Genomic DNA, 17,269 nt, shown 5'->3' on the forward strand with positions numbered 1-17,269 from the left:
AGAGCAGCTGTATTTGTACTGACATTAGATTACACACAGGTGCACTCTATCTAGTCATTAGCACTCATCAGGCAATGTCTATGGGCAACTGACTGCACTCAGACCAAAGGGGGCTGAATAATTACGCACACCCCACTTTTCAGTTATTTATTTGTAAAAAATGTTTGGAATCATGTATGATTTTCGTTCCACTTCTCACGTGTACACCACTTTGTGTTGGTCTTTCACGGGGAATTCCAATAACATTGATTCATGTTTGTGGCTGTAATGTGACAAAATGTGGAAAAGTTCAAGGGGGCCGAATACTTTTGCAAGCCACTGTATCTGTGCTCTAATCTGAGGTGCTGTTAACTTGCAATTTCTGGGGATGGTGACTCGGATGAATTTATCCTCTGCAGCAGAGATGATTCTTGATCTTCCTTTCTGGGGGTGGTCCTCATGTGAGCCAGTTTCGTCTTAGCGCTTGATGGTTTTTACGACTCCACTTGGAGACACATTCAAATTTTTAGCAATTTTCCAGACTGACTGACCTTCAGTTCTTAAAGTAATGATGGACTGTCGTTTCTCTTTACTTAGCTGATTGGTTCTTGCCATAATATGAATTCTATCAGTTGTCAAATAGGGCTCTCAGCTGTGTACTAACCTGACTTCTGTACAACACAACTGATGTCAACAAAGCAAAGGGAGACTACTTTGAGGAATCCAAAATATAAAACATATTTAGAGTTATTTATAAAATTTTTCTTGACATAATTTCTTGACATTTTTCTTTACATAATTCCATATAAATTGCTTCATATATCTGATGTCTTCAGTATGTGTCTACAATGTATAAAGTAGTAAAAATAAAGAAAAAACATTAAATGAGAAGCTGTTTCTAAACTTTTTACTCTAATGTATATATAATCTACTAACAGAAACCCACCTGCTGTTCAAACTTTTTGTTTGGTTGGCCGATGACAAGAAAGTTGGGTCGGAAGAAGGAAGAAAGAAGCTAAAACTGGTTCTGTAAGAAATTGGATGGATCGAATCATCCAAAACTCCTTGATTAGAGTCCAAGAATAAAATTATGGAATTGGAAATTAGCAGTTAGTTCCCTTTATTATAAATGATGCTCAACAGTTAGTAAAATACTCAACTCAAACTGTCTTGTTGCAGTCAAAATATTTCCTTAATAACTTTGTACCTGCTGGTTTCTTTGTTTGGTTTGCTTTTTTTTCTCAGCATTTTATCTGAGTGAGTCAGACTTTCCTGAGATGTTTTTGGTAATTAAGAAGTGCATTCAACCGAATTTTTTTTCTTATTGCATTATTCTTTACTTAAAACGAATTAAGGTAAAATGTTTCCTCTTGCAGCCAGTCTTATCAGCCATTAACATTTTGGGTTTTCTAAACTCAGAGGTTCTAATCTGGCCACAGCCTAAATGCCTATTTTATTATAAATGTAAAAATCAATCTTTTTTTCTGCATCTCCACTTTCTGTCTTAATGCAGATCACCTTCTTTTAAAGTGATCTTCTGAGCTCCCATAAAGCTTCACCAACAGGTGTTTGATACCTCATTTTGGCAGTCTATTGACACACCTCTTAATTGCAGTCATTGCATATATTATTCACAAAGTTTTCTCAATTGGACAGCAGCCGTTTTTTCTGTGTTGCTATAATGCTCATGCTTCTGCTAAATTATCGAGTAATGTTGCTCCCATTAAGCAAAGGGGATTATTAAATAATTCAGCAGATGGTACCTGTGACTGGGAACACATTATGGAATTAACTACGGGTGATGTGTCATTGCTGCACCCTGTCCCTGTAAACCGCTGTGGGCTTTAACATGTTATTTCGGTAGAGGATGGCTCCCTCTTCTGGACTGTTTGAAAAGGCACAGCACAGATTTAAAGTGGTTCTTAGACACATATGTGCTGCTTTATTTACATCAGGTTCATTAAAAATTAAAATAGCTTTAAAAAAATACAAATTGCATGTAAATGTACAAATAAAAATGAGAAAGACAATAAAAATAAATTTAAAAATTCCCACTTTCAGGTATTTTTGCTACAGGCCATTAAAAACTTTAAGAAAACACTTCTTATGATAACAAAATGATTAAAGGTCAAAACTAACAAAAACTTACAATACCGTTTTTTCTTTTTATTGTTGATTTTTAAATAAAAGGTAGTTTATATCATTTAATTATTTATACCTAATATTTATTTCTGAAATAAAATGTGTAGTGAAGGGTTTGTAGTAACATTATTCCACTAATAAACAGGGGGCAGTAGTACACATATACAGCAATGCACCCACACTTTCTACTAAATGTGGATGCAAACTTAATCAAGTTGTGGCTTATTAAAGCTGTTTCTGTGGGGGAAAATTAATTTTGGCAGTTTGTTAAAGGTGAGTAAGTTTTTTATTAATTAACTTTTTAAAAATTATTTATTTATTTTCAATGCAGACCTCCTGGGACACATATCAAGTTTCACTTACAACTGTCACACTGCCGTTATTTATGTTAGATCCCTGTTTATAGTTTTAACTGGCCTCACCAAAGTCCATAAAATGTAGTTCTCATTTTTCTTTTAGATGATAACAATGACCTGAATAGTAATCAGGAAACAGCTGGGTTTGAGTGAAGATACATTTGAACTTATTTGCAGTCACAATTATTTTAAAGATTTGTATGTTTGAAAGAAATTTCTTTTCTTATTTCAGCCCATTTGTACTACATGGTATCATGTCAACACCCTTTTCGCTCTCTTTACTTTTGGGTCCTCTTTGATCACTACAGTCACCCCCTTCTAACACCCTCAACCTCCACCCAACAGCAGACACCAGGATCAGCCACCACCATCACCTCTGTTTCCCTGGAAACTGGCAATTAGCTCCTTGTTAGTGGCCTGACAAGCTGCCATGTGACATCAACTCTTTAGTGATGATGTCAGTAGCCACGATGTGCTGCACCCAAGCCAGGCTGGAGGTGGGGCAGTGTTTTTTTTCTATTTATAGGCATTAGCCTGAAACAGTGTGCACAGCCATTTCCTGTTGATGTTGTTGTCACAGCTCAGCAGGACTTATAGTACTGTGCAAAACCATTCATATCATTATATTTTGCAAGGAACATTAGAAATAGTTTTAGCGGCGAAAAAACTGCAAACACACAGAAATACATGGAAATACCATAGTAAGGCAAAAAAACAGAGTTTGTGCAATTATAACTAGCTTGAAAATAGCCACCCTTGGCTTTGATGTTGGACAAGCTTTTAAGTAGTTCTTCAAACTTCTTGGAGGATATTACAAAAGTCTTTGGGTGATGCTGGCTTTTGTGCTGTTCCCTGTCAAGATGTCCCCCCACTGCTTCAATAAGCAAATAAGGTCTGGGCTCCTTTCAGGTGCAAACACCAAAGACGTCTAGCTAGTATTTTTCCTGGAAAATTAAAAGTAGAGAAGTGCTTAAAACTTTATATAACTCTGCAAGAGATGCACATATGCACATATGCTATGTGTAAGGTGTTTTTGCCTCAAGTTGTGAAACAAGTTTGCGGTTCCCACCTTTAGCTGGAAGTTTTCTTGCATATTTAGCAAAATACTTCACTTTGTTGCAGTTTGATGAAGCATTTTAGGTACTAAATCATCATTGAAGGTTTACATGCAGTTCTGACTCTGTTGCTATTGCAACAACATTGCAATATGACAGTTTTGCATCAGGTAAAAATTTCTAACAGGCAATATGATATGCAGCAGGCCTAATTCCAATGTGAATCATAATCTGCTGATACCTTTCTGTGTTCATAATTTCATTAATTCCGACAATATCCCCAACACCACTGATTGAAATGCAGGCCCCAAACCATGACACAGCCTCCACCATGTTTTACACATGACTGTAGATATTCAAATTTAAATTCGTCACTCCATTAGGCCTGCTGCCACTGATTTTCAGTCCAGTTCTTATGTAATTTGACATACCCCAGGCTTTTCTCACCATTTCCTTTCCTTCTCCCGGGTCCTGTGTCAGGTTTTCAGATACTGTTTATATGCTCATCTGCTGTAAATAGGATTTTAGGCCTGCTACTTTTCTGTCCACTACTTGCTCAGTTTCCCTACGGTTTTTAAGGACACACTGCACATCGTCTCGAAATACGCGTTCAACTCTTCGGGGATTCAAAAAAACAAAAACACTATTTTGCCTATCAGACTGTGCTATCTTTTAAACTTTTTAAATAGTCAACTAAACAAATTGTAACAGTAGACAGACTACTAGTAACAAAGTTGCTAAATTTTCTGCTATGTGCTCCCCTGGGGGGGTGGTAAGGGGTCTTTTTATGCTTGAATGATCCACAGATCATGGTTCAACTAGTCCAATACATTCCCCTGTAAGGTGCAAAGAACCAGACTGAAAATAAGAGCAAGACTAACCAAAAAAATAAAGGTCAGAAATATTATTGGTTTAAATCACAAAAAAAAGACTTGCTTTTTGACACAAAAATATAAAGAAGTGAGGAATGATTCAAGATTTTGTCACAGCGCCATAAAATTACTGACGTTAAGAGATGATCAATCACATCTGTGATTTAGGAGCTGTCCGTTTCCATGGTGACACTTTTAAATGGTAATTGGGGGACACTTAAAGTTGCAGCTTCAGAGGCTGATGAGACAGCTGCTGAGATAAAGACTTTGGTTTTCCTCTGCGTACACTGACGTGATATTGGCACTGAAGAGTGTAGCCAAAGCTAGAGTGGCACTAAATACTGACCTGAAAGGCGGAGAAACTTTGGAGAATCCAGGATGTTACTACAATAAGCTGACATTTTCTTTTTGTCTCCATAGTCATGTTTCGACTCTACGACACAGATGGAAATGGCTCCTTGGACAGCTCGGTAAATATTTCCCTTTTGGAGTGTTTGTTTTGATTTACAAAATCAGGATCCTACCTCAGAATACTTTAGTTTTTAATGAGCAAAATGGTTTTGTTATTGTTTTTTTATGAGCTTTTATGGCATTGATAATATTATATATGCAACATTATATAAGCTCAAGTTCCACTTGCCAATTAGTATTCTTGACTGACAAATGGCTGACTGGCTACTGTGATTTACCCACATAAGCAGATGAGTTTATAGAGAAAACCCATATGAGAGAAACAGAAAAAAATCCAGCAATTATATGGGGAGAAATGGCTTGTTGATGCCAGAGGTCAGTGGAGAATGGCCGGATTAGTTTGTTGTAATAGGAAGGCAACACTAACTTGGCTAAGAACAGGAATCTGAGGCTGAAATTCACACGGGCTCAACAAAATTAGACCTATCTTCCCATGTGATGTCTGTGCTTTGGATGCATGGTTGGAGGGGTCCTATTTCACTGCAGGTGTAAACTTTGCATGTGACAAATAAAAGTCTCCATCCATCCATTCATCCATCCATCCATCAAACCAAACACTGGGAAAATGTTACCTGGCTTCTTGAACATGACAATGAGTTCACTGTACTTAAATTGCCTCCACAGTCACCAGATCCTATAGAACACCCTTGGAATGTGGTGGAATGGGAAATTCCTATCATGGATTTGCAGCAACTGTATGATACTATCGTGTCAATATGCAGCAAAGTCTCTGAGGGATGTTTCCAGCCCCTTTGTTGGATTTATGACATGAAGAATAAAGTTAATTCTGGAAACAAAAAGTGGTCCAAACTAGTACTAACAAGGAATATCTACTGTCATAAAGTGGTCAGTGAGCATTTAAGCAATCCAGTGGCTTGTCCGATGACATAGATTTTCAGTTTTTCAGGGTTTCTGAGACTTTTTTTCTGTCAGGTAACAGATATCCAGCTCTGTTCACCACTTAGATAACTTTTTAAATAAAAAATTATAATATTTAACAGCTAAACTATCATCAGATGATAGTCGATGGTTTCAAGGGTGGATTCATAATAATAGACTATATGATTTGCAAGCTGTCTTTTGTAAACGTAAGATAACGTTTTTTGCTGATTATCTTTCTAATATCTCTGTATTTTCTTCTTCAGTTCTTCTCCCTTGATCTTTTTTTCTAAATGTTATCAGTTAATCTCCATTTTTTTAATCATTTCTGTCCATCAGATTCTATTTCTCTGTATGTCTGTTTCTCCATCAACAAAATCATTTAAATAAATTAAGTAAATTAATGGATGAAATGGGAAGAGTAATGGAGAAAAACAGGGATGAGTAAAATCTGTGGATTGGACATAGTTATGAATGAAAGAGCACTGCTCATTATCTGTCCAGAGTGTGTAGCAGGGGGTGGGGGTTTAAATTAAAGGGTTAAAAGGGAGATAGAGAAGGTGGAGTGGGTTTGGTAACGTATTCAATTATTAGTCATCTCTCACCCATTATTGGACGGCAGATAGAAAGCATAATAGAAAACAGAGGACTAATGAGAGGGCAGAGAGAATACAAATGTAGGCAGAGATAGCCATTCAGTGGGACCCAACTCATACTCAGAATTTAAGAGAAAATGAAAAAACAGTATGAACTCTTCATTTACACTCATACACTCTAGTTTTTAAAGATATCCTAAGTGCATCATAGTGATTCAGTGTGGTACTAGATAATAACATCACCCGCCTCTGCCCCCAAAAACCAACCATTGTAATTAAACCTTCAGCTTCAGAGTGCTTCCCACACTGCCTTTGTTTTTGCTGTGTGCAACTCTTCTCTGCAGAAGAATGACATTTCCAACCTGCTATTACGAGCTGTTCATCAGTCTATTCATGCCAAAGAAATTTAGTGACATTAACTTAAGGCTGCGACATACAGAAAGGTAAACACAGTGTTTTTGTGCCTATAATGACCGTCTGTGGTGTCGCCGCAGGAGTTAGAGCACATTGTCTCCCAGATGATGCATGTCGCAGAGTACCTGGAATGGGATGTGACTGAGCTGAAACCAGTAAGGAGTATATTCATACCCTATGTTGCTTGAGAAATAGAGTATGCATGAAAATATTGCTTACTAGCCTGAGACAATCATGTGTACTCAACTCAATATGGTTTTTTTTGTTGTTGTTGTTTTTACTGTAGATCCTTCAGGAAATGATGCAGGAGATTGACTACGATCACGATGGTACTGTATCACTGGAAGAGTGGATCCAGGGAGGGATGACCACCATCCCCCTGCTAGTCTTGCTGGGCCTGGAGACAGTGAGTCCACAGAGAGAGTCACATTTGGTGCTAATACTGAGAAGCCCAAAGCTTTCTTAGATGCACAGTGCTATGCTAGTACAGTACTATGCTAAAACTAAAATTCTCCAAGTCTTTAGAAATTGGCTGCTTTTTCACTCATTTCTAGCCCAGACGAACACTTTTTGTTTGATACAGCAAGCTGTACAGTAAGGCACATAACTCGAGGGATGAAGCTAGGCACAGAACCAATTTAAAGTTGACTATTTAAGTTGTAAATGTAAAAACATAGCATAGTTTAATTCCCAAAGAGCTACAGCATTAGCTGGACTTTTCAGTTCACTCATTTTCCACTAGGTGGAAGCATTTGACTACCTTTTAATAAAAACTTACCACGTATCCTTTTTTATGAATGAATATTACTACAAAAGCGTAACAGAAAATCATGCCTTCTGACCTTACTGAATTTAGACTGCTTGACCTAGAATAATATACAAAGAAAATCAAAATGCTTTGTCTTGATGAAATCCCCCCAAAAGTTGATTCTGTTAATCTGAATTCAGTGTTTTCAGTGGGAGAAACGTTTCATCACTCATCAAGTGACTTCTTCAGTCTCAGCTAACTGCATGTTTCCCAAATTTTATAAGCACTACAAATACATAATGACGGAATCTAGCACCATTTCCTAAGAATGAGCCATGAGGGTAGTTTCATGATCATTAATATGCAAATTGTCATCGCCATTGATTTGTGGCCATGAGAACTGTTCACAGAGAGTTGGAGAATGGCTGCAATCAAAGCTGTAAGCGAGTGAACAGCATCCCAGCGGACTGGGAAGCAGAAGAACATCATATCAAAGAAGCCCTGAGTAAATGTGGTTATCCCAGCTGGGCATGGGAAGCTGGGAAGAGGCTTGGAGAACACTCCAGGCAATCCAGGAGAGAAGACGGAAAAATGCTGCCTAAGCAAGAACCATTGGCGATCCGTTATGCATCAGGAGTTTCGGAACAGCCGAGACACATTTTTTCAAAACAGTCTCAATGACTTTTAAAGACCAAAAAACTCCAAAGATTCATCCACCGCAAAGACCCAGTTTCCTACCTGAAACAGAGCGATATGGTGTACACGATGAAGTTCAAGAGGAAACCAAACACAGCGCAACATGGAGGAGCTACCCTGTCAGGCCACTCATTCAGTGATGAAGATGTGCACAGGGAGGAAGGCTGGTTTGAGCATAGAGTCAAGGAGGCCATTTATGTGAAAAGGAAACAACGGTGGCTGAACCGAGGAGGGGGCCTGAGATGGTGAAAGATGGACTCTTATCTCATCTCTTGATTGCAGCTGTTTCACAAATCAGCTGAGACTGAAGAAGTCACTTGGGTAAGTGATGAAATGTTTCTCCCACTGAAAACGCTGCATCCAGAAGAACAAAATCAACTACAAAGTGCTTTTGTACAGAATTCAACTTGCGATAAAAGGAACAAATTTAGTCAATCAGATGATTAACTGGTGATTGTCCAGCCTGAATATGAAGCCATGTGATACAGCGGTGGATTAGTGACTCGTTGACTGTTCCATCAGTTAATGGTTGCACCTGTTTCTGTTGCTGCAGAACGTAAAAGATGACGGGCAGCACGTGTGGAGACTGAAGCACTTCAATAAGCCAGCCTACTGTAACCTGTGTCTCAACATGTTAATTGGACTGGGGAAGCAGGGTCTCTGCTGCTCATGTGAGTAATTCAGTCAGTGTTACAGGTTTGACAGATGCACTTATCTGTTTAAAAAGATGAAATGTAACATTGCAAGATCTGTAAGATCTGCGTGGCCTTTCATGCATGAAAGGTAGTGATAAGGATATTTACATAAAACAACTGACATCAAAAAGTAAATGTCTAATAATTTTGATTTAGTGCCACATGATTGTCTAAAACACAGGACAGGTGGAGATAAAGGAGAAGTAAACAGTTTAACAGAGACTTTTTATTTTAAAAGGATAAGACCTGCACGTGTTTCAGCCTCCTACAGTGCACCCTTTACTGAGTTAGAAAAAGATGAACAAACACATAACTCAAACCCTAGTGTACATACTTTACAACAAAAGAGAAGTTCTTCTTTGTTCTTTTGCTCATTCAAAACAATGTTTTTGTGTTTTGTTTTTTGCTCCAGTCTGCAAGTACACAGTCCACGAGCGCTGTGTGGCTCGCGCTCCGCTGTCTTGCATCAAAACCTATGTCAAGTCCAAGAAAAACACAGAGGTACGTCCAATTGGAGTGTTTACCAGTCGGCACGCTTGGATCAGCAGTGCTCCGTGGAGCTTAGGATAAGGGCTTCTCTTCCTCTCATGGAATTGCAACAACTCAATCTGCTACTAAGCATTTCTAATTACCAGGATAAACCTAGTTTAGAGACGGGGATGCAGACAGCACTGTTTGCTTTGCTTTCTCCTCCTCACTCTCTGTTTTTCCTTCTTGTTTCCTTCTTGTTCCTTCTTGCTTGTTTTTCCCTTCCTCCTTGCTTTCTTTAATTGTTGTGTCACTTGTGCTTTTGTATATATCTTGTTTTTCTGCACCATGTTTCTTTTCTCACTTTTTTCCCTCACTGTGTGCTATCTCTCCTTTTCTCTGCAGGTAATGCATCATTTCTGGGTGGAAGGGAACTGCCCCACCAAGTGTGACAAGTGTCACAAAACCATTAAGTGTTACCAGGGTCTGACTGGGCTCCACTGTGTTTGGTGTCAAATCACGGTGAGCCGACACCCGAGGAGAGCCAGCCACCTCCTTATTATATTCCCACTGCTTCTTGTTGTTTAGGGTTTCATTTTTGCACCTCTCCTACCTCACAAGTCATCCCACCAATTTACACTCCCAAAACACTTGTTTGCAGTTGCACATTAATAGAAAATAAAATGGAGACAATGACACATGTAATGTAAATTAGTCTGGAGCATATACCTGAAATTGTACACTTAAACATGAGCTCTTATTGACACGAGTTGGTTGTTAATAACGGTTGCCACCTCCTCCAGCTCCATAACAAGTGTGCCTCACATGTGAAACCTGAGTGTGACTGTGGACCCCTGAAGGATCACATCCTGCCCCCCAACTCAATCTGCCCCATCGTCCTGGTAAGACTTCACTTCTGATGGGTCAGCAGTCCCGAGGCTCGGTGAACCTGACCTCGTTTGGAACTGTTACCCGAGGATCCAATCATCAGCCTGTGTTCTCCCACTGAGCTCTGAAATGGCACCAAATTATTTTGTAGAAGTTTATTTCCAAAATTGTATGAGTGCGCTTCACGAGGAAGGACTCTTACTTACTCAATAAAAACTCCATTTAAACTTATGTGGGGAAAGTTTGCCAGAAAAGGTCAAAAGCCAACATAAAAAGTTACAACATTAATTTTTTATTAATAACCTCGTTGTTTTGTATTTATGTTTGTAACTTTTTATTTGGTTATGGCAGATTTGTAAGTTGCAATATGTAAAATAAGCTTTTCTTTCAGTGAAATTCTTCAACTAGCAACAGATTAAATGTGAACTTATAGGAAAACTACTGGGAAATTACAGATATATAATATTAAGATTGACAGTTTATATTCTGACTCCTTCTTTCTGCTAAAAGTAAAAAAAAAATGTTAGAGATTACTAAATCTGTAGCCTACACTAAGCTGTTCACGTCATTGTAGTCATAAAACGATAGCAGGTCTCTAGAGACGACTTTACAGCAACAGATACGAGACACACAGTTCACTCCAATTCTGGCAGTAAACCATGTATTTACCTATGCACTATTCTATCCAATAATAATAATAATAATAATAATAATATCACGGTTCGATATTTTTTCGATACAAAAAAATGTTCATGCCGTTTTAATTTGTCATTTATTAAAATTATAAATATATATTTTAACTCAAAAGTACGGTTTTTAAATGTAATGTTGCTGAAACAACAAAATAATTTAAAAAAAATAATTTGATCGAGAAATCACTCATCTTTGGAAAAGAGAGTTTATTACAGAGAAATGGCTCTTTCCAAAATAAAAGCTATACTATATGCTTCTTCTGGGCTATGTTCTCAGCAGCATATTAAACATATCAGGTCCCCATAAGGAGAATCACGTGCTAACGGCTGTCTAAATGACTCGGGTAAAGTTTGTAGCATGCGTGCTTGTTGTTTTTGTCTGCATCCACTTGTCTTTGCACTAGGGTGATGTCGGCGTAAATGTGCAGTCATATTCGTTGCGTTCCCACTAGTGCTGTCTGCGTTAATCTTGTTAAAATGACGTTAACGCCATAACGCGGCAAATCTCCGTTAACGAGTTACCGCGGATCGCCCCGTGCATGGGGCTGGACGTCAACACGTTAACGAGCTAACTGCGCCAACGCACTAGTTCCCACCCATGTAATTGAGCATTGCGTGGCACATCTGACATACTGTTTTATGGTGGGGAGGTTTAATTTCGGCTACCATTTAGGCAGTTGCCATTTGCAACGACCTTAACTTCTGTCTCGCTAGCTTGTGCTGTGCTCAGTGGATCTGCGCTCGACAGTGCAGCCTAGGCGGAGTAGTTGAATGCAGATCCACTGAGCTCTCAACACAGACAGCATCATCAGAAGAAAAGTTGATAAAATAAATTACAAATTTTGAAATTTTGTATTGTTCGATACATATGCGTACTGAACCGAAAGCACTGTATCGATATGAGTATTGTTGCACCCCTAATGTATATATATATACACATACATATATATATACATATGCATGTGTATATAGAGCATTGTTTTTTTCCCTGCAATTAAATATATATATATATATATATATATATATATATATATATATATATATATATATATATATATATATATATATATATATTTAATTGCAGGGAAAAAAAACAAAGCTCTTGTAATTGTGTGACCTTTGACCACAGGAAAGACAGTCTACACTGAGGAAGGACTCTCGGTCAAGTCAGTCAGGCAGAGGAAAGATGCAGAGAGCCAATTCTGTCACAGTCGATGGCCAAGGACTGCAGGTTGTACTCGAGACATTTGACAGTTTTGTGCCTTAATATTTTTTTATAGTTTTTATTTACTAATCACAATCCCATACTACAGTGAATGCAGAATTCGTGCTTTGTTGTTTGTTTGTTTTTTTGTATTTTATTTGTTTTTAGATATTTCATTGATAATAAGGTTATGCTTCACAGTTTGAAAAGGCCCACAATGAGGAGAGGGGGTTTGAGAAACCCTTAATTTTCAGATTCATTAATTTATTTTAAAATTACAAAAGTTGAAAAATCTGTTAGTAGTTGGAAAAATCTGTTTTAATCCAGTGAAAGCACAAGTCTTCACTTCACAAACAAGCGAACATACGACAGTCCGATTATTTGGGGTGCAGGTGCAGAATAAGTGGTTATATGACCTGAAACGTTTTGTGGATGCCAAGAAATAGGCTCATTTTGAAATAAATAAAAACAAAGAGTAACTGAAATACATGTTAAAAAGCTTGCTTGCTAAATTCTGCACAGCCATAAATTGGATACAGTCGGATTATTTTAAGGTCCCATCCAGAAATCAAACCGTTTTTCATGAATACTGAGTTTTTAAAATGAAGCTCTGTATGATGGGACTCTGCAGGCCCTGCTGGTAATCAGTATCCCATGGCAGAGCCTTGTCCAGCCTGATGCTCTCTAATATCTGTCAGCCAGCATGTTGGCGATGGAAGCCTGCCGCTGTCTGTGGCGACTGCACGTCTACGCGTGGATGAGAGAGAAATATGATGAATCATATCCCAGGCACATCCATCTATGCTCCTCGCTGGCTAACCAGCGTAATAATCAAGATTATTATTTATAATTACAGGAAGTAATGGATCACTCTGAACTGGACAGGGAGCTCATTAATTCACCCTTGGCCTGCTGGGATAGCAGGCAGGGGGAGTTAAGTGCTTCATCTGTGTCAGGGAGAGCACTGGGCGAGTTGTTGCAGACTAACTGCAGGAAGGGTAATTCAAACGGGGGCCGCTGAGTCAGAGCTTGTTTATGTGGCGCTTTGTGAGATCGGCCTCTGACATCGCAGGCTCTGCCTGTCCACAGATTCACTACCACTCAGAGACACTGGAAAATCCGTTCTCATGTCACTCAAGGCAAACTGTCTGGCTGATTAGAAAGCAGTCGCAAATAAGTACTTGGTATCAGGTTGAGTATTGACTGACTGTAAGATAGAGGACTTCTTGTTTTTTATGTCAGAGCATTCAAAAGTTGAGTTTAATAGTCCCAAACTTTAAAAATAATATTTAAAAGTATTTAAGGATAATGTTGTTGTCAGCTTGACATTTTATTGGTGTCAACAAAACCCCCAAAATAAAACAAAACAAGACAAAAAATATCAAAAAGTGATGCTCAAACATCAAGCAGGATATGGCTTATTTGTCTTTGATGTAGAGGTCTGTTATTGTCAGAATGTTTAAAGAGAACATGAATTAGCTTCTGTAACGTAAGGTGAGTTGTTTCCGTGAGTGATGTGTTTGTGACTTTAATTCACCAATCAGGAGTGGCACTGCCACACTTGTGTTTTGCGTAGTGTAACGACAATAAATGCTTTCTATGCTATTCTATTTATTGCTGCCAAAAACACAGATGCTGTAGTTCATTTTGAGGCAATCCTGATTAATTGTCCTGGACCTGGAGCTTCTAACCACTGTAGTTCACATGTATTAATTACCTACAATGGTGGTGCAATTGCCCACCGGTGGACAGTGAAGATACTGCAAGAAATTGTAATTAAAAATTTTGCAGTGGAATTTTACATTTTCATTCCAATTTTTACTTTAAAAAACATGTAAAACAGAAAACTAGAACCTATGAAACAAACCTACTGGATTTCAAAATGAGATGTTATTCATCATTTTCTGACCTATTCTTGATCATCATCATTAGTGGGGAAAAAGTTCAAATGGAGCGGTTGTTATGAGGTCGTAGTAAAAGTATTAACAGAGATATTGTCTCATGAAGCAAAATGAGGAAAAGATATAAATGAACCAGGGGGAAAAATAATGAAGGACATCCTTTGTCATATGCTCATCTGCTGGTTGAATATCCAATGAGTGGGTCGGCGTAAATTTGAGAATGACTTGCCTGCGGTGAAAAACTATATTTACTTGAATTATTTGAGTAAGAATGAATACATGATTTTTTTTGACAATAAAAAAGCAAAACAACGTTTCTTTGAAAAATAAAGGTATCAGTTCCTCAAAAATCAAGGGACCTGTGATAGTGTATAATGTAGTTTCAGAGATACTGGCTAAAATCTCCATCACAGCTCTTCCTTTATAATTAGACATTATAATTAACCCAAGATTAAGTTTTTACTCAGGCGAAGAAACATGAAGCACACACAGACATTATCCCAGCCAGGTAACAGGAAAACTGCAGTATGTAACGAATCAGATGACTGGCATGCCTTGAAAGTGCTGTATATACTTGGCAAAATTTCTGAGGGATATGGCTTGAAAGTGAATTCCTGTGAAGCATCCTGCAGTCTCCAAGCACCAACAGTTTGTTTTGACATCTCCCATTCAGATCACAACAATAGAGGGCACTCATCCTCTGCTGGTGTTTGTCAATCCGAAGAGCGGGGGGAAGCAGGGAGAGAGGTAAGTACACAATCTGTCTCAACATGCTACATGAAGCCTCTAAAGCCCCGCTCCTCAGCCGCAGAGGGAAGGCAACAGCGTGGCCTCTGGCCACCAAGTGCTTTAGGCTTGCTCAGTCAAATAAAAACAAAATAACATTTACCTAAAGCACTGGACGCCTCTGCCGTCAGCTCTCTTTTCTTTCTTTCTCACACACACATACACACACACTCTTGCTTCAGACAGCCTTCTCACTGTCATGTCACTGGCTAGTTCCCCTTCTTTAACCCAGGGCTAATTGGGTTATTACTGAAACATATTCATTCACTCCTTATTACTCCGGCCCTCATTTGTTTAAATTATGAGATCAAAATATGACTTCAGCCAGTTGATATAATGAAATTGAAATTAAAATGAATTAGTCTTTCTAATGGTTTCTCCTCAAGGGGACTTTGGGTATGTCCCACCCCACTGCCCAGTCCACTGCCTCGTTACATTGTGATTGGACCCTGGACTGCATTTGCACTTAACAGGCTAAATTCCCTGAAGTGGAAACGAATGTGTGATGTTTGAGAGAGCGACATTTGCATTGCTTCTTAGTTTTTTCCGATGTTATTTTTTTTATTTATTTCTTCTGTAGGATTTACAGAAAGTTCCAGTATCTTCTGAACCCAAGACAAGTCTACAACCTGGCTAAAAATGGACCCATGCCAGGGTACGTTGTTGACCAGATCATCTTTAGTGATATCTCACACATCTGTAGTGTGAGATACCGTTTTAAAAATGTATTATTTCCATGAAAGAAGCTAAATGTCAATATAATATATTTTTTCACAGGTTACTTTTTTTAATGTTTAAAGCATCCAAATTTCACACTCATATGACGATTGAGGTTTGCTTTTTTAAAGTGTTTCAGACACGAGAGGAAAAATCTGCAGCCCTTTTATCAATCTAAGATCTAAACCCTAAAAGCAGGTAGATATTTTCCAAAATGATTTGTGTTTAAAAAAAAAGATTATATTTAAAAACACTGTAGCTTATAACCACAGATAAACACAGAAAGCACATTAGCAGCCTTAACAGAAATGAAAAGGCTGTTTCAGTGTACTCATGAAAATCAGAGTATTGTTTTCTAATGGAATTAAAAAAGTGAACATGACTGCTCTTAGATTATTAAATCCCAAAACAACTGCCATGATACATCTAAAGAACTGGAAAAAATAATAAATAGTAATAATAACGACTATAGTATAAACAAAGCAAGAAAAAAGGAAAAATAAAGATTCACATTAGTTTTATATTTTTTGTTTTATGTGTTAATTTTTCTTTATTAGCTTTATAACTGGCAGCAGTATCTGTAGTAAGTTACTTTGCATTAAGAAAATTGTCTTTTTATATAAATTATTGTGGAAAAATTGAAAGAACTGTTTATAAAAGGAGAAGAAAATATAGGGAAAACACAAAATCTAAAAGCATCCCTTTGTTTGTTACCTCACTAATCAGATCAGCTAATGACCTTCTGTTTACACACCCAGTAGTGTTTTCGGTTGTTGCCCACATATAATAACCACCATCACATGCAAGAGAGGCCTGTAGCATTAAACCTCTCACTCGGTTCCCTCAGACAGAACAGACACAAATGAGGTGAGTTCACACATAACAAATCCTGGAGACGATAGCATCATGCTGACGAGCAGCGACTCCATATGCATAAGGCTGAACGCAGAGCTGGTGACACAAGTGACTGACGGATAGAGAGAGGTGAAACGCTCGCCATACCACATGTGATCGCGCATACAGACAAGCAGCTCACTGCAGGCTGGTGGTGTGGGCAGCTCCAGGTTTCCTATGGTTCACATTTGTGATTAAGAAAATGAATGGATGATTTACATGCACAACGCTCCTCCACTTTGCTGTTTGCGTCCAGCAGCGTTTAAACACACAGGAATGCCTCAGCATCGTGCTGCCACGTTGTTTGGCTTTGATTAGATGTGAAAACAGAATCTTTGTGTCTTATAAAAAATAAATACACAGCAGCACTCACAGGGTAAAAAAAAACCCTCCACGAGGTTTAGACTGGCACAGCTTTCACTGCGCCAACGCAACTCCCAAGTTTTAGGGACTGACCTTGTGGCCACTGTTTGTTTCTCTGTTGATGTGGCTGAAGCGTCACCTGCCTCTCCTCTGCAGTCTGGGGTCGAATCCGTGGCTTCTTCCTAGAGTTGAGAACATTCCAGATGACCTTCTCCTACTCTAACCTTGTTAATATTTTGTCAAGTGTACTCACTGCAGCACACATTAGCAGGGTGAACGGTCACCGTCGGACACTGCAGGCCGAGGCAGCCGCACGCACTGCTGTCAATTAGCTGCCTCAATAATGCAATTACAGCAAATTAAGTGTTTGTTTCTTGGTATTTAAATATCCCCAAAGTTGCCTTTCATGTTTGCGGCCGTCTGTTTTGCGTCTAATATGGTTTGTGGTCCCAG

The 17,269-nt window shown here is 38.5% G+C and overlaps 1 protein-coding gene across 1 annotated transcript in view; it reads left to right on the forward strand.

Annotated features, from left to right (window-relative positions):
* dgkb (diacylglycerol kinase, beta) overlaps positions 1-17,269 on the forward strand; it is an 80,627-nt gene that overhangs the window by 21,216 nt on the left and 42,142 nt on the right. The window contains exons 7-16 of the mRNA XM_004560186.4: positions 4,825-4,874; positions 6,845-6,919; positions 7,051-7,170; positions 8,762-8,879; positions 9,316-9,404; positions 9,777-9,893; positions 10,175-10,273; positions 12,081-12,182; positions 14,730-14,803; positions 15,423-15,497. Coding sequence (XP_004560243.1) covers positions 4,825-4,874; positions 6,845-6,919; positions 7,051-7,170; positions 8,762-8,879; positions 9,316-9,404; positions 9,777-9,893; positions 10,175-10,273; positions 12,081-12,182; positions 14,730-14,803; positions 15,423-15,497 — 919 coding nt within the window. The remainder of the gene's footprint in view (positions 1-4,824; positions 4,875-6,844; positions 6,920-7,050; positions 7,171-8,761; positions 8,880-9,315; positions 9,405-9,776; positions 9,894-10,174; positions 10,274-12,080; positions 12,183-14,729; positions 14,804-15,422; positions 15,498-17,269) is intronic.

Source organism: Maylandia zebra, linkage group LG11 (assembly GCF_041146795.1).
Source record: "Maylandia zebra isolate NMK-2024a linkage group LG11, Mzebra_GT3a, whole genome shotgun sequence".
NCBI lineage: Eukaryota > Metazoa > Chordata > Actinopteri > Cichliformes > Cichlidae > Maylandia > Maylandia zebra.